At 44.0% G+C, this 17,991-nt stretch overlaps 1 protein-coding gene across 1 annotated transcript; it reads right to left on the reverse strand.

The window, feature by feature from the left end:
- Positions 1–496: 496 nt before the first annotated feature.
- frmpd3 (FERM and PDZ domain containing 3) lies at positions 497–17,537 on the reverse strand. Its single transcript, XM_033974387.2, has 14 exons — positions 17,439–17,537; positions 16,643–16,745; positions 16,358–16,403; positions 15,769–15,873; positions 11,948–12,055; positions 9,881–10,012; positions 7,110–7,229; positions 6,801–6,937; positions 6,260–6,386; positions 5,947–6,036; positions 5,647–5,826; positions 5,424–5,559; positions 4,057–4,944; positions 497–3,614 (listed from the first exon to the last, which is right to left on the reverse strand). Exons 5-14 carry the CDS (start codon positions 12,050–12,052, stop codon positions 850–852), a joined length of 4,680 nt encoding a protein of 1,559 aa, XP_033830278.2. The 5' UTR covers positions 12,053–12,055; positions 15,769–15,873; positions 16,358–16,403; positions 16,643–16,745; positions 17,439–17,537; the 3' UTR covers positions 497–849.
- Between the last annotated feature and the right edge of the window lie 454 nt (positions 17,538–17,991).

A 17,991-nucleotide genomic window follows, 5' to 3' on the forward strand; every position in this document is an offset into this window, starting at 1 on the left:
GTACAGTGTTCTGTCTTACAGCAGAATGAGGTAACACACTGCACACAGGGCGTAGGTTTGGGTTTATGCTACATTTTCTGCCCTGATAAACTATATCGTACGTGAGCATGGACTCGCTTTGAGTGAAGGTCGATGTCTTTAAAACATTTTCTAACAGTGCTCCTCACATTTGGACTTCTCCCACAAACATGAACCAAACATGAACCCAACAAGCGTTTGCAATACAGGTAAACTTCCACAACACACGTCACCATCTAGCCACCAACCAAAGCCTTGGACTATTCATTTTACAGAAGTTGCTACTTCACAAAGTTTTAGAAATATTCCAGTCCCGAGCGTACATTTATTTTGGATGTTGTGTTATTATAATGTGGATTTGTTTACGTTACATTTTAAATATATACTGTATATTCATCACCTTTAATCTCCACAAAACTTTATATTATTTGCTAAGTAGATACAATTCAAATATATATTTATATAATACATACATACAAAATATTATACCATTATAACACAGTTTCAGTGTGTTTGGATGTGGTGATTAGCCCTGTAATACCCAGTCTGGTATAGGGTACTTATTCCATTGTGCATTTGCTTGGCGTTTCTTATCTTATTTTCTAAAGATCCTCGAGGCTACCTCAGGGCCTGTAAACATGAGATGGGACGACTGCATGGCAGTTTATAGTGGGTGATCTGATGCTAGTCTCGTAAAAAATGTAAACAATAAATAAAGAGTGACTTCATATATAGAAGGTATTAACATGTAAACAATTAACATGTAAACAAATAAACAATGACGTCATATATAGAAGGTATTAACATTCTGAACGGTGTGACCCTCCGGCTCTACTGGGCCGGCAGAGTCTTGATGGGTCGAGACAGTGAGCTCATGTTGTTGGCGTTGGAGGGAACTTGTGGGCTCACAGTCTTCGTTGGTAAACTGCTGGAATGTCCCATCGATTCTTCAGCTGCCCGAAGTAACAGAGTATAATTCACAGCCACTTCCTCCACTTTCCTTAACAGCTGCAGTCTTTGGGCCTCCGACCGAACTCCTCTGATCAGCTTGATGAAGGTCTGCGTTAGTTCACACAGCACCTGAAAGCTGGCCGTGACGGCGGCGAGCATTCGGGTGGGACTTTTCTCAACGCTAGCTACACGGCGGCACGATGCTCTGAACTCTTTGAAGCGAATCGCTAACTCCTGCTTATACTCCGCAATCCGTGAGGGCTGGAGCCGGCCCTCGCCCTCCGCCTGTGGGCTGATAGCACACTGACGCAGAATGGCTAGCAGCTCGTTAGCATCCAACTGGGCATTCAGGAACCCATCAGGCAGGCTGAAGGTCTTCTCTTGTAGTGCTTGTACTCGTGCTAAACTCCCCTCTAGAGTCCCGCAGGCTCTGAGGTCGATCTCTTGTGTGTGTGGATCCTCTTCCTCCTCCTCTTCTTCCTCACCGCTGCAGTCCTCTGCATTCAGGACCTGGAGGGTTTTGCTAACAACAGGAAACGTGTGTGAGTCCAGCTCCATGCCTGGTAGGACTTGGAGCGGGATGGAGTAGGAGAGCTCATCTTTCTCGCTGCTCTCGTCAGCCGCCTCACACTTTCTGTAGCAGAAACAGAAGGAGCAGCACTTCTCTCGTTCATCGCTGTCCTCTGTGGGCAGGGTGAGCACCACCTCTGTGGCCCCCTCTTTGGCTTCACTCTGCTCATCCCCCTGAATGAAAAACACACCTTTCTTTCCCTTCGCGTCAGCCTGATGGGACTCTATATGCACAGGCTCTATAGGCGTAGGGAGCCGCAGTCCTGTGGCTCTTACTCTCTCCATCTCCTTCTCTAGACTCTTGGCCTTGGGCTTCACTTCTGCATACACTGGTGTACTAGTGTTGTTGTCTAACTCTCCAAAACTGTATCTCCTCTGCAGTTTCTTATGCTGCGGGGCTGCCACACCGTCTGTCTGAGAAGCAGAAGTGGGCAGACCGGAGCCGTGCTCCCGTCTTGGCTCTCGGGACTCGAGGCTGGTGGAGCGAATGCGTGTGGTTTTTATCTCTAACGTTTGAGGTCTTCTAGTTGAGCCTGGAGTGTGTGAGGCTTTGGAGACAGGGGGAGGTGTTTTTGAAACATTTCTTTCTCTGCCTCTCTGCTGTGTTTCTGTTATTGACCCCACAGGTGTATCCGGCAGACGCATCCCTCTGCACATCCTCTTACAGTCACAGCTGCGCCTCTGCTCCCTGGAGATGCCAGGGGCCTTCAGGACAGGGCTGGTGCGGAGCTGGCAGGCACAGGGAGTTCCTCCTGGCACAGGTGAAGAGCCTTGAGGCAGAAACTCTCCCTGGGATGACTTGGGTTTTAGCAGCTCCTCTAAGAACTCTAACTCATACTGCCGCACTTTCTGCAGCTGGGCCCTGCGTTCGTCGGTCTCTCTTCTCATTCTCGCTGGGAATGTTGCAGAAAGAAGATTTCTAAAACTTAAAAATGGTGCACTGCGATGTGATTTCATTTTACCAGTGCCTTGTTTCTTTGAATCTCTGGTTGGAAGAGTAGACACTTTACCAACAGACCCACAGGTTGCTGTGGGGTCGTCTAAAATAGGTAAAGATTTTATTTTTGTCGTCTCAGTTTGTGATTTGGTTTGTGCAACATCGGTCTTGGTTTCAGTTGCCTCTTTTGTTTCTGATTTAATAGGCAGACGTGGGGAGTACTTTGTTTGTAACTGAGGGCTGGGTTTGGCCAAACTAGGCTCCGCAGCGACTTTCACTGCATTTTCTTTCATGTTGGCCATCTGCAGACCTTTAGCTCGAAGGCGCTCATCATCGGTGGGAGACGAGGACTGAAACATCACGACCTTTTGGACCTGTGGATCTTTAAGTCTTAATTGAGTCACAGATTCTGGCTGCACTGGGCACGTGCAGAAGAGATCATCCACTGGCAGAACTTCAACAGCAGGAGAAGGCTTGATGGTCTCGCTGGAGGCAGTCTCGGCGTCTTGGCTGTTTGCAGAGGCAGTTATGTCCACAGGCAAGAGAATCGGTAAGGCTTTGTTTGGATCTGGTTTAGCAGAGCCTAATGTCTTTGATTTATTATTTTCAGAAACATTTTGTCCCTCAGGTTCGACAGTTGAATTCGGTATTTTCTGATCATGCAAAGAATTTTCAGAGGGTTTTGGTTCAACTGGTTTCACAGGGACACTCATTTTTTTTGCTTTGGTGGTCTCACTGTTTGCCTTCAATAATGCTTTCTGTTCGCTCTGTGGGGCGTCATGACTGCTCGCCTGCTCTGCCATGACCCGGAGGATTGCAGAGTCTTGACCGGGGCTGACCTTAAAGGGAACAGTCTTGCTGAGGATGACTTGTTTGGGTGGACAGCCAGCACGTATCTGCCCCACAGAGAACGCTCCCGTGCCGATAGTTTTCGCAGTGCACCCGGGGATCGCGAGGGGGAAGTCACGTCGGCAGATAATGCGGTCCTTGTTGATGTGATGAGCCAAGAGGTAAGTTTGGCTCTGATTCTGCTTCATCGCCGACATCATCTCAGACACATCTGTGAGTTCAGATGAGTTAGTCTCATGACCCGAGTCCAGGGATGACTCAGGTGTAATGGCAGCCAACACAATGAGACCTGGGAAGAAAAAGAAAAGGCATTTTTAATACAAGAACAGTCCTATAGAGAAAATAACTTTGTCTGGCTATAGGCCATTGCATTAGCTGAGGACCTACAGCAACATTCAGAACCAATTTCAATTTGTGGAATTTATGGCGCGTATCCAGACATACAGCATATACATAAGCCAAGAAAAGTCCCCCGTGCTCAGAGAAAAGCACTAACAAACAAATGTGTCGGCTTTATGCTTCCTGTGTTATAGCTTTTGTATACATAGATATTTAGACATATAAAATAGAACTAATATATTACTAGAATAACTATATTTAAGTTCCATTAGTTATTAAAGGTCCTAAGTTTGATTTTCCCCAGTTTACTTTTAAATGCCCATCTTATTTCACTCTTTATACGAGCGTGTACATTAATGCAAAGTGTACGGTGTGTGCAGAGTCTTGTTGACCTGCAGTCTGTGTTGGCTGTTGAGAATGGTGAGGGTAGTCCTCTGACGCTGCCAAAGCCTCCAGGGCCTGTAAAGTGGACACGAGAGCATCGTCCAGCTCCTGGGCGTGGTCTCGGACAGTTCGAGTGGAAACATTATCAATCAGTGTCACGGGCACGTCTTCCTTTGCTTGGGCCACTTTCACTGAGGCAGTTCTTGGGCTTAGGCCAGTTCGACTCTTCCGTCCTCGTTTTGAGTCATCCTCGTCAGAACTGTTGTCCCTGAAGCCGGGAGGAGGCGCAGCTATAGCGGGGGTTGGCAGTTGCAGCCTCTCTGTACCATTAGTGACCTCTTCCTCATCTTCCTCTTCGTTACCTGGGGGTGGGAGGGCAGTAAGGTCAACAGCACCTCCATCTCGAGATGCACAACTACTGGAGCAGTGTTTACCTGAGCTCCCACTGCTATTCACCACCACACCCTCCGCTCTCAGCCGGGATTTGCACGAGTCGCAGAAATAACGCGTGTTTTTCTGAGATTGATTCATAGTTTGGGCTCGTATCCTAAACTCTGTATTCTCCATCACGGGGACCTCTGAAACGCCAGCGATTTCCTCCGTACTTTGTAAGGTCGGGTCAGATTTGGTGCGGGGCCGGTCAGACGGCTCTTGAGGTATAAAGTTCTCGTTTATGTCCAGTTCAGTCTCTGTAGCCGTTTGAAACTCCTGGAACTGCTGCTCTCTCTCTCTGAGGTGGACATGACACAGGCCGAGGTGCTGGGACTCAGCTGGAGCGGCGGCTCGCAGCGACCCCGACTCCCTGTGAGAGTTCTCCCTGTCGTCCCCACGGCGCCCTCCAGAGGGCAGACTGCTCGCCCCGGAGCGCGAGTAGCCATGGAAGGAGCTTCTGTAATCTGAGGACAGAATGGTCAGAGCAGTGGACAGTTTGAGTTGTTACAAGTCGTGTAGATTCACATGGGAAAGCAGAGTGAAGCTGATGGCCACATGGACTTTGTTACTTCAGATGGTGGACAGTTGGAGCTTGGTTGAAGTTGAGCGGTTAGTTTCTGTGATGTGATGGTATGAAAGTCCTTCTCGTTTGGACCACAGCGTAAGACAAGATGACTGAGGATTTTTAAATATATATATATACACACCGTACTAAAGAACTGACCACTGAAACATGAAATGCACTTCCACAATGTCATATTCTGAAGAAGAAATAATGAACCACATCCATAGTTGAGATGAAGATGAAGAAGAGCAGAAGGCATCATGGGAAGTGAGGTTCTAGAAACAACCTCGTGACGAAATGGTCATGAGCGTCATCGATGTTACATTAATATCATAATAATATCATCTGTATTTAGTCTAAACAGTGTGAAACATCTACCTGTTTTTGTCAGCTGAGACTGACCAGGGTTACGGAAAAACACGGTTCGCTTTGGGTCGACAAACAGCTTGTAGTATCCAGAAATCAGACAGGCAAAGTTTGTGGCATCTGGCCATTCCATCAGAAGAACCAAGGGCTGCGGAGGATCATTTACACAATTTTACATTTTTAAATTAAGAAAGAAATGAAGAAAAGCACATCATTTTATTATTCTTCATATTACCTTGGACTCGTGCATTGACACTTCGACTCGGGCCACGCCCTGACTCTCTCTGTACAGCTGGACTTTGGAGACTCTGCTGAACTCTGCCAGGACCGTCGTGAGGTTATTTTTAAGGTCGATCACATGACTGATGCCGTGGCGAGGACCCACCAGCAGGGTTGTAGCCGACTGTTTCTCATCCTTCAAAAATATACGTTTTATTTCACATAAAGCACAAACCTTTTCAAACTTAAAACAGGCAAAGTTCATAATTGCAAACATAAATATATATTTATGATGTAATGAAAACAACTTAATTACCAGCTCAACTGTATGAAATAATATTCCTCCAAACGGGGGCAGGTCGTTGAGTACTCTCATGTACTGCAGTTTGCCTTGGAGCGGAGGGACCTGGGGTAAACATGAGACAAACATCAGAGTTTTACACAGCACATCCACTGGGGGGCACTGTTGAGTCACACAAAACCTTTATGCAAGTCACAAAATCAAAATGACAAGAGCTGGTTAAGGAGCTCGGGTCACCTGTCGCCTTCTGGACACTTTGAAGAACCATTTCAAGCACCATTTGTTTAAAGAGCATTTGTTGTAGTGTATTAAGTATAATTATGAGCACCTTGTTTCCAGATGGAGGGGGGTGCTGGTACGTCTTCAGCAACTGAGACAGGGTCTTACACACGTTTTTCTCCTTGACCAACGGGAGCAGAGTGAGAGGGAGAAAAGGTTCAAGCCCCCACTCTTTCCTGTGTGAGAGAACGACAGAAGACATGACGTAAAACAACGGCTCATCAGAAAACAATGAAATGTCCCCTGCACTTTAGTCTCCCACTAGACAGCAGGGTCATAAGACTGAGGCCCGGCTCTGACTGAGGCCCAGCTCTGACTGAGGCCCAGCTCTGACTGAGGCCCAGCTCTGACTCCTGATACATTATTTTCATCTGATTTAAAGCTAAAAATGGACATTAAAGAAGTAGATCCACCTCTGAGAATGATCACCTGAACACATCTTCTACAGAAAACATTTCCTTACACATCGACGTGACGTAAAGTCTCGTAAGTTTAGATTACGTTTGACCAAAAAGTGCATGTTCATAAGAAACAGCGGCGACAAAACAGAAGATTCCAGTGGACCTGACAGCAGGACACGGGACACTTACTCCACGTGTTTGAGTGAGATCTTCTGACTCGGTCTCGCTGACGACACAGTGATGAAAATGTGCAGCGCGGCCAAACGTAAAGTGATGTCAGATTTCCAGTCCATGCCAAAACGCTCTTTGATGACGTCATTTCGACTCTGTGGCACAAACAAACTCAATGAAGCCTTTTCCCACATCAGTGAACGTTCTGCTCATTTCTCATAACGACATAAGAGCAGAAGAATCCAGCCTCTGTCGTCTTTTGAAGCCTGAGTCATCCCAGAGTCAAAACACTGAGTAATGGAGAGTAATCGTGTTGGAGCAGCTCACCTGGATGTAGAGGTACTCAAATGCAGCCGGATCTCTCCTCAGAAGATCTGCAGGGTCTTTGGGGAAAAAACACACGCGGAAAAGACACTTCATCCCTTGGAAGTAGGTTCTGTGCACGACCTAAAAGAAGAAAACAGCCAGACTGACACAACAGTCCACTCTGTATCAGCGTTAACAGAGTTTATCTGAAGCTTTAAAACAGTCAAATATGTCTCTAAGTACAACAACAACAACAACAACAACAACAACAACAACAACAACAACAACAACAACAACAACAACACATTTTTATATTGAGCCGTGGTTAGTTTCACTTTTAGCTTCAACTTAAATGAACGATTCTATAATTGTGTGTATAGTGAGTGTTTTGCGTGTGTATAGTGAGTGTTTTGTGTGTGTACAGTGAGTGTTTTGTGTGTGTACAGTGAGTGTTTTGTGTGTGTACAGTGAGTGTTTTGTGTGTGTACAGTGAGTGTTTTGTGTGTGTACGGTGAGTGTTTTGTGTGTGTACGGTGAGTGTTTTGTGTGTGTACGGTGAGTGTTTTGTGTGTGTACGGTGAGTGTTTTGTGTGTGTACAGTGAGTGTTTTGTGTGTGTATAGTGAGTGTTTTGTGTGTGTACAGTGAGTGTTTTGTGTGTGTATAGTGAGTGTTTTGCGTGTGTATAGTGAGTGTTTTGTGTGTGTATAGTGAGTGTTTTGCGTGTGTACAGTGAGTGTTTTGTGTGTTGCATTGTCTATAATCTTGACATATTTACATTTTAAATATTCATTAATATGTGCTGCCCTTTACAAATTAATATAAGAAATAAGGAGAATTTAGCTATAAAACATGTTTCTTATATATAATCTGTCAGTGAATAAAAAAAAAAAAACACACATTGTTGTTTAATAACCATGAAACAATAATAAATAACGTGAATAATAAAATGATCGAGCCTCAGATGTGATTATCTCTACGCCGGAGTGTGAGGGTCACATTGAAAAAATTAATTAAACGAGAGCGAGAGAATAAAGCCTCAACATTTCAACATTAAAGTCGTAATTTAATGAGAATGAAGTCGAAGCCAAAAAAAGACACAATTTGACCAAAGATACAGTCGACACGTGACAACGGACAGAGAAAGACGGGGCTCGGATGAGATAAAGTTGATATAAACGCTCATAAAGGAGGTCAAACTTTAAAACCCTGATATTTTACACGTTTCATATGTTTGTGAGTTTAGCTCCACCCCTCAACTCGTGCGCATCACAAACTCCTGAATGACGTAGGCAACACGTTTTTCCCCTGCAGCGACCGGATTCCTCCTTGAACAAAGAGTGTGGAGTTCCTTGGGGCTTCGAGCCACAAACACGTGGAGGAGTCTCAGTAAGATGTGCTCCAAACCGTAAACAGGTGGAGATGTTTGAGTGTGATATGCTCCAAGCCTCAAACAGGTGGAGGAATCTCAGTGCGATGTGTTCTGAGTCGTAAACAGGTGGAGATGTTTGAGTGTGATGTGTTCTAAGCCTCAAACAGGTGGAGGAATCTCAGTGCAATGTGCTTAGAGCTGCAAACAGGTGGAGATCTTTCAGTGTGATGTGCTCCAAACTGCAAACAGGTGGAGGAGTCTCAGTGCAATGTGTTCTGAGTCGTAAACAGGTGGAGGAGTCTCAGTGCAATGTGTTCTGAGTCGTAAACAGGTGGAGGAGCCTCAGTGCGATGTGTTCCGAGCTGCAAACACGTGGAGAAGTTTTCGCGTGATGTGCTCTGAGCCACAAACAGGTGGAGATCTTTCATTATGATGTGCTCCAAACTACAACCGGTGGAGAAGCCTGAGTGTGACCTTCACCCATCCTCCACCCCTCTCAGCTTCACTTCTCTTCTCTTTTAAACATCAGCACTTTGCACCATCACCGTTCAAAGATGTGCTCATTGTGGAGAACTTCCGTCCCTCGTTGTGGAGCCGGTGGAGCTGGTGGAGCTTTGGTTTTACGTGTCGATTATGACGTAGCCTCCACCCTGCTGCCTCTGCTCTGTCCTGTTTCTGTCTCTGTGCAGTTTAATCCGACGCACTGAGCTCAAACTGGTTTTTACTTTCTCTTTAAGCAGAAAAGACTTCACTGTTCCCCACTGAAGGTCTGGAGCACGTCGCCCACGTCGTCGTTTCCGTTTCCGTTCGTCCGATGTTCCAGTTAAACGGCGTAAACATCACCTGCCACTGCCTGATTGCTCATGGTCCCACAAACCCACAAACAAGAGTAAACGAGAGTAAATAAGCGTAAACAGGTGTAAAAAGCTCAAAGCCAAAAGGAACAGATTTGGTGAAACGCGCACAAAGACTCCTACACCTGTATTTGGCTGTGGAGCGCGGTTGGTGTCCTGCCCAGGCGCTCCGCTCTGCACCGGGGCACACGGGGTCATTCTCAGGGAAATGAGGCGACAGTTAATGTTTAAAAGGCCAGTCGTGTAAAGTCCTACATTCATCGTTCTTTTGCACTTTTGCACTGAATGGTTCTCCTGCGTTTGGGCGTTTATGTCGACCCCTAAATCTGAATAAAGACTTTATTCTAGTAAAATTATGACTTTATTCTCGTAATATTTTTACTTTAAGGTCAAAATTTGATGTCTTTTTTCTCATAGCACCTGCATAATTATTATTTTTTAATGTGACCTTTACACTCCGCCATAATCTCCAGGTCTGACGTCGCAGGATCGTCTTCTGAGTTACTGTTATGAGACTTTAAATGAAACATTGCGGTGCATTTCTAAACTTTTCCCAGTCTCATTTACGTGTGTCAGAGGCTGGTTGTCCTGCAGCAGATGCAGCCTCTGGTGATGATCCATACCAGCTGCCTCCAGCACCAAAGCAAAGTGCTCAATGTAACGCAGGGAGAGGCGGTCCTGCAGGGACGCGATCACATCCTGGAGCAAAACACAAAGTCACACACTTTATACACACACTTTTACCTCACACTCTGCTGCTGATTCAGCCGCAGTCGTGAGCTCCAAAAATATAAAATATAATAAACACGACCAGGTAAAAGTTTGGACACACTCTCCTCATTCGGTGTTTTGTTTTTCTTTATTTTTACTTTCTACTTTTTATACATATGGAAAACATCAAATATAAGAAGTAAAATATATGGAAGTGTGTAGCAAAAAACACACTACTTTTTCATTTTTATTTCATTTTGTGGTAGAAATGTAAGTATTGTGTGTTGTTTTTCTGTCGTCCAGGATGTCACATTCGTCTCAGTCAAATCCTTTAGTCTCACGGGATGATGTAAGTAACGATGTGTTTTCCATTTACACGTGGCTGTTTTATTTGACATGTCTGTTGTTGGGTCGTCTTTACCTCACACTCTGATGTAAAGGTGTGACCGCTCTGAGAGGAGGCGACGTGTCCAGACTCATGTAAATGTAAAGTGTACTTGAAAGGACTCGGACCTCAGAGTGTTTAAGTGTTTAAATGTTTAAGTCTTTATGTGTTTAAGTGTTTATGTGTTTATGTGTTTAAGTGTTTAAGTGTTTAAGTCTTTATGTGTTTAAGTGTATGTTCTTACACCAAAGTTCTGTGTGTCTGTAATGGGACCGTTTGTTTATCGGTGCAAACGTAATAAACCAACATACTCTTCTTCTTCTTCTTCTTCTAGTTTGTTTTAGTTTTATTTTACAGATAATTTCCACGACAATTTTATATTCAACTCCTCTCTGTCTCTGTCCTTTGCTTTGTCGAAAAATATTTAGTAAAAGAGCTTTTTAATGTTTTTCTTTACTACATACTTTCATATATCTCACTTAATATATCTGATGTCTTGTGTGTTTATAAAATGTAGAAAGTCGTGAAAATAAAGATAAAAAAAAGGATGTGCCCAGTCAAAAGTCACAACATATGTGGAATTAGACACTCTATACTCAAATAATAAATATTTTTCAACAAAACAAAGGGACGCTACTTTAAGGATTTGAATAAAAAATATATTTAAAAAAGTATTATTAAATGTTTTTTCTTCACTGCATAATTCCATATGTCTTACTTCATATATTTCATGTCGTCTGTGTGTGTAAAACATGTAGAAAGTAGTAAAAAAAACACAAAGAAAAACACACACTGACTGAGGGTGTGTCCACATGTTTTACTGGTGTAACAAATGCTAAAAAAAAAGAGAATGAACAGAAATGGTCGACTGTAGAAACTCGTCTCTCAAACACGATCGAGGTTTAAACAGATACTCACCGTTTGTTGCAGCTGCAGTTTTGGGAGGCGTGTGCGTGTTAGCGTTAGCCGCTATAACTCAGATTACACAATAAACTATTTAAAATGTCAATAAATAAACACCTTGATGCTAATTTTCAACAAAGCATTTCTAAGTGTTATTCAGAGGATCTAAAAACAGGAGCCAATGGGGGAAAAAGCTGCACTTTTCCTCTGCAGTTCCTGTTAAACGCTCTGTGTCTCTGCACATATGAATTGTGCAGGATTTTATTAGATCCTTTTACATTTATTTGGAGGTTAGCACATTTTCAGCCCCTGAGGGTTTTTGGAGGCCATCCTTCACATTCTGTTGCATAAAGTGTCTTTTTCTGTATTTTTTACCAAGTGAAAATAAATAAAACTAAACTAAGCTCTGTGTAAGTGCAGAAAGTCACAGAAAAAACAGTTTTAATGTGAGAAGTTTGAAGGTTTAGGCTCAGGTCACTGGGTTTTATGTCAATGTCTCTGTGACTTTGTGAAAGTTTGTGGAGTTTATTCCTCACACACGATAAAGGTTCATCATTTGTGGATCATAATAATTTGGACAGTTGTTTGTATTTTACTTGTAAATCCATCAAACATAAAGGTGTAAAAACACTCACCCTAACAGTGGTGCGGCTGTCGAAAGTAAACGACTTGATCTGTCCATTCTCCAAAAACACCTTCAGCACATTTGGTATAAGAAGCAAAGAGTCGTCTTTGAGCATTGTCTGAAAGATAAATAACAATATATAACACATAAACAACATATAAACCACATATAAACAACATATACTGTACATAACATCATAATATACAACATATACAACATATAAATAACAATATATAACACATAAACAACACATACTGTATAACAAACATAATATTCAACATATAAATAACATAATAATATATACAGAAGGAGGGAGAGAGAGATGTCAAGAGAAAGAAGAAAGGAGGGAGAGGCAGGAGGGAGAGAGAGAGAACGAGGTAGAGAGAGGTGGAGGGAGACAGAGGTGGAATAATAACAGCACATTCATTACTTCTTTACTGAATGACTGAATTTTCATTTGATCAAAAGGAGCATTTATGACACAGTTTTATTGGATGAACAGGTTTGTAAAAGAAAAGAAACAGACTTTCCATCAGTTTGGACAGATATAAAGGACAGATATTTATCATTGTGTGACATAATGTTTATTTAAGATCTGACCTACATTTTGTTTTCGACCAGTCGCTCGACTGAAGGACACAGGTTTGTTACAGCTCTATGAGGTTTATGAGGAAATAGAGCTGGAGTTTATGTCAACGACTACAACTACAACTACAACTACAACTACAACTACAACTACAACTGCAACTACAGCTACAACTACAACTACAACTACAACTACAACTACAACTGCAACTACAGCTACAACTACAACTACAACTACAACTACAACTACAACTGCAACTACAGCTACAACTACAACTGCAACTACAACTACAACTACAACTGCAACTACAGCTACAACTACAACTGCAACTACAACTGCAACTACAGCTACAACTACAACTACAACTACAACTACAACTGCAACTACAGCTACAACTACAACTACAACTACAACTACAGCTACAACTACAACTACAACTACAACTGCAACTACAGCCACAGCCGCAACCGCAACCACAACTATAACTACAACTACAACTACAACTACAACTACAGCTACAACTACAACTACAACTACAACTACAACTACAACTACAACTACAACTGCAACTACAACTGCAACTACAACTACAACTGCAACTGCAACTGCAACTACAACTGCAACTACAACTACAACTGCAACTATAACTGCAACTACAACTACAGCTACAACTACAACTGTGACTACGACTACAACTGCAAGTACAACTACAACTACAGCTACAACTACAACTGCAACTGCAACTGCAACTACAACTGCAACTACAACTACAACTGCAACTACAACTACAACTACAACTGCAACTACGACTACAACTATGACTACGACTACAACTACAACTGCAACTACAGCTACAGCTACAACTACCTGCTTGAAGTCAGAGGAGGGGCAGAGGGGTCTCTTGTCCCAGTCCCAGGGTTTAGGGGCCCAGAATTGGAGGGGGGGGGGGGGGGGGGGGGGGGGGGGGGGGGGGGGGGGGGCATGTGAGGCTTCTTGTCCCGGGCCCCCAAATGTCTGTGGACATGTTTGAAGTATCACAGCAAACACTGATATTTTAATGTTTTCTATTGAGGGACTATGTCTCTCGGCCGGACGGGGAACACCGGGGTCCACCTGAGGAGCTGGAGGAAGTGTCTGGGGAGCTGGAGGAAGTGTCTGGGGTGAGGGAGGTGAGTCTGGGAGTTCCTGCTTAGACTGCTGCCCCCGTGACCCGAGTGTATTGTTCTTGTTTATTGAGCAGATACAAGTAATAATCGTCTCATTTTCTCAAAGGGCTTTATAATGGTTTCGCTAAAAAGCCAAAATATCGACCAATCAGTGTCTCGATCTCCAGCTGTTTGTCGTTGATTTATCCTTTTGACCTTCAGCCGCTGCTCAGGTGAGACGCTCTCGAGTTCACACATAACAGAATAATCTAAACAAGCCTCAGGTAAAACACGGAGCAGTGGCGTCGAATGAAACTGTGGCCACTTCCACCGCAGCCTCGTCGCCTCGTTTTATTTTCTGTGCAGCGTCTCGATCTCGCTCAAGATATTTACTATTTAAAGGGAATGTGGAGCGCCGTTCAGGCCCAGATGAGACACACGGGTCTGATTGCTTCGCTGATAAAATGAAGCCATTCTTAGAGCGAACGTCTCTGTTTCATTTCTGCAATGTGCCCGAAGAAGCGAACGAGGAGCAAACGCATCAAAAAGAAAACGCACACTGTTCTACAAAGTGAGGCGGAACCACTTTGGAAATATAGATAATTGAAATGTTCAGGCATTAAGATTAGATTTGCTTTTTATGTTTTTTAATGAAAGGGCCCAGTTTAAAGTTTATTTTTTTTAAACTGTAGAGACAGAGACAGAGTCGTTTTTGTGCAGAATAAGCACAATGTAGAAATAATAATACTTCACAAATTACAGCCAATTTGCTAATAGGCTCATGGTGCACAGTAGCATGTTAGCTAGCTCACTGTGTCTCATTTATTAAAATAAAAACATAAAATAAACAACCTATGAAAACTGTTGAAAATGTATATGTAGAATATTTCATTTGTGGTGTGGTTTAAATATTTATTATGCCTCAAAATTAGCGTTAGCGTTAGCATTAGCATTAGCATTGAGTCACAAACATGTCTCTTTCTAAGCACAGTGTGTGTAAGTGTCTCTGGTGAAGTATTTATTTTATTTGTGTCATGTTTAACTGTCACTGCCTGACCCAGACTCCCTGACCTCTGACCCCTGACCCACCTGCAGCTCCCTGTCACTGCCTGACCCTGACTCCCTGACCTCTGACCCCTGACCCACCTGCAGCTCCCTGTCACTGCCTCATCTTTAAATATTTATTCATTTTATCATGACTCTGCAAAAACCTCATAGAGATAAAACTGGACAGGAAGTCGTGACACTAACAGGAAGTCGTGACACTAACAGGAAGTCGTGATGCTAATAGTGAGGTAGAGGGCGCTGTTGTGCACAGAGACCATTGTGTTAATTCAGATTGTGATTTTGATTTGATTGTGATGAATCTTGTAGTACTACACACACAGTCCTACACACAGTCCTACACACACAGTCCTGCACACACAGTCCTACACACACAGTCCTACACACAGTCCCACACACACAGTCCTACACACAGTCCTACACACACAGTCCCACACACACAGTCCTACACACAGTCCTACACACACAGTCCCACACACACAGTCCTACACACAGTCCTACACACACAGTCCTATGCACAGTCCTACACACACAGTCCTACACACACAGTCCCACACACAGTGCAGTAGCAAATAATCCAACACTAAAATAACACAAATGTTTCTTTACTCGTGTCTGAGCAGAGCAGCAGTTTGCTCAGGAACGAGTCTGAACAGAGCAGGACCAGGGGAGTGACCGGGAGTCCAGGGGAGAGTCCAGCCCAAATCACGTTCAGTTCTTCCTGTTACACTGTGTTTAGTCTTGAAAGAGTCATTAACATAAAACTGCTGTAAGTTACTGTGAGATCGATAACGAGTCTGGGGCCAGAAGTTTGATTTAGTAAAGTACAGACACGACCAGAGATTTTATGACCAAAGACAAAGAGTTTATCACAGTGTGTGTTTTAAACAGTGTGTGTGTTTTAAACAGTGTGTGTGTTTTAAACAGTGTGTGTGTTTTAAACCATGTGTGTGTGTTAAACCATGTGTGTGTTTGTCCAAACAGGACGTCCTCACTCAGACGTGTGAGTGCACAGGGTTTGAAGCAGAGACTTACTGAGTCGGGGTCACTGATGGACACTTGCTCAGAAAAGCGCACTTTGGGCGGGTTGGTTCTCAGGCGGGCCTTTTTGGCTGCACTTATGAAGGCGGACTTAGGTGACTGTGGAAAGAGAGAGAACTCTTGAGTCAGCTTGTGAAATCATAAATGAGAAAAATGGATGTATGAGCCAAGAAGATCTGTTTCAGAGCGACTAATGCAGCTGCACTGCGACAAGCATCAATCTTAGCATGACATGCTAACGCTTTTAAGGTTTACATTTTTGTGTTAAGATTAAAGTCCCTGGAGAAAAAACAGGTGAAGGCTCAACATCTGCACTGATGCTACGGCACAGCATTTATACTTATGTAATGTTTGTTTCAGCGAGGGCATTAAGGGGTTAACACACAGTCCATTACTCCATTATACTCGTCTGTGCTGGGAATAAACCATTCGTAAACAAACACACCCTGTAAGAACACAAACACACACAGAGCACACACAAACACACACAGAGCACACACAAACACGCACAAACACACACAAACACACACAAACACACACAGAGCACGCACAAACACACAGAGCACACGGCGTGTTCTTTCACCTGATGAGGCTGGAGCACAGTGAGAACGATCGTGTCTTTACAGCATCTGTGAAGGACACAGTGGAGAGTGTTAGGTAACGTCGTGGACACATTTAGAGCTGCTTCAGTTTCTATGGGACATGTCTCACAGTCTGACTCATCCCAGGTCTGTGCTCATGTGCTGCGTGAAAACCATAAGGAAACAGGTGGCTCCATGATCTGCCTGTTTCTTGTTTCTTTCTCCTGTCCCAGATCAGCGTCCCCGTCCTATGCCTCCCTCCCTCTTGGGACAGTAAAGGATGTTACCTTACAAGGTCTATGACTCTCTCTCGCGGCGCGTCGCTCACCGTCTCCTCGTTAATGGCCAAGATCTGGTCCCCAGGTAGAAGCTTTCCAAAGGAAGGGCCGTCTGCAGACACACACACACACACACACACACACACAGAGTCATATTTCACTTCATGTTTATTTCTACAAAGAGAACCAACGTGAGCAGACTGTTTCATGAGCCCTGTTCAAATACAGAACTATACAAACAAAAACAAACACCTGCATATGTCCATTTAAAACATTAAAACAGGAGCAGGTTGATTCTAAATGTTTATCTCCACATTATTAAAGTTCTGCAGTGGAGAGAGTTTTACATGTTCTCCAAATGTGGGACATTTTTGAGGAGCAAAATATCCAAAAGTTTTTTTCCCATCTGAGTTTTTAGCCGCAGACATCATAAGATCTTGTATTAAAAGTTCTTCTTGTCCTCTCTTTTCTCTCCTTCTCTCTATTGTTCACTTTTTAGACGTGGACAATCGTGAGATCTTGTATTAAAAGTTTTTCTCCTCCTCTCTTCTTCCTCTCTTTTCCCTCTCCTCCTCTCTTCCTTCTCTCTATTGTTGAGTTTTTAGATGTGGACAATCATAAAATCTTGTATTAAAAGTTCAACAAACAAGTGAGATATTGAGTCTGTCGTGTTTCCCATAAATACATTTATACAGTGTTCTCTTCTGTGTGTATGTGTGTGTGTGTGTGTATGTGTATATATATGTGTGTGTGTATATATGTGCGTATGTGTGTGAGTATAAATGTGTGTATCGCACACACTCACCAGCAGAGACGGAGCGTACGATCACAGGTCTCTGGCTGCCTGCGATGAAGCCGAATCCTTGTGTGGGGTGTCTCGTGATCGTCACGTGTCGAGCTGAGGGAGGACTCAGGGAGCCACTGTCCATACCATCATGGCCCTCCTCGAACATTACACAGCTGAGGAGGATAAACAACACACAGTGTGACCTCCTGTGCAGCCTGACCACACCTCCTACGACTCCCATGACTCCCACAACAACTCCCACGACTCCCCACGGCTCCCTACGACCTCCACGACTCCCCACGACTCCCCACGACTCCCCACGACTCCCCACGACTCCCACGACTCCCCACGACTCCCCACGACTCCCATGACTCCCCACGACTCCTACGACTCCCCACGACTCCCACAACAACCCCCACAACTCCCCACGACTCCCACGACTCCCACAACAACCCACGACTCCCCACGACTCCCACAAAAACCCACGACTCCTCACGGCTCCCCACGACTCCCCACGACTCCCCACAACTCCCACAAAAACCCACAACTCCCCACAACTCCCACGACTCCC

The sequence above is a fragment of the Periophthalmus magnuspinnatus genome, chromosome 10 (assembly GCF_009829125.3).
Source record: "Periophthalmus magnuspinnatus isolate fPerMag1 chromosome 10, fPerMag1.2.pri, whole genome shotgun sequence".
Taxonomy (NCBI): domain Eukaryota; kingdom Metazoa; phylum Chordata; class Actinopteri; order Gobiiformes; family Gobiidae; genus Periophthalmus; species Periophthalmus magnuspinnatus.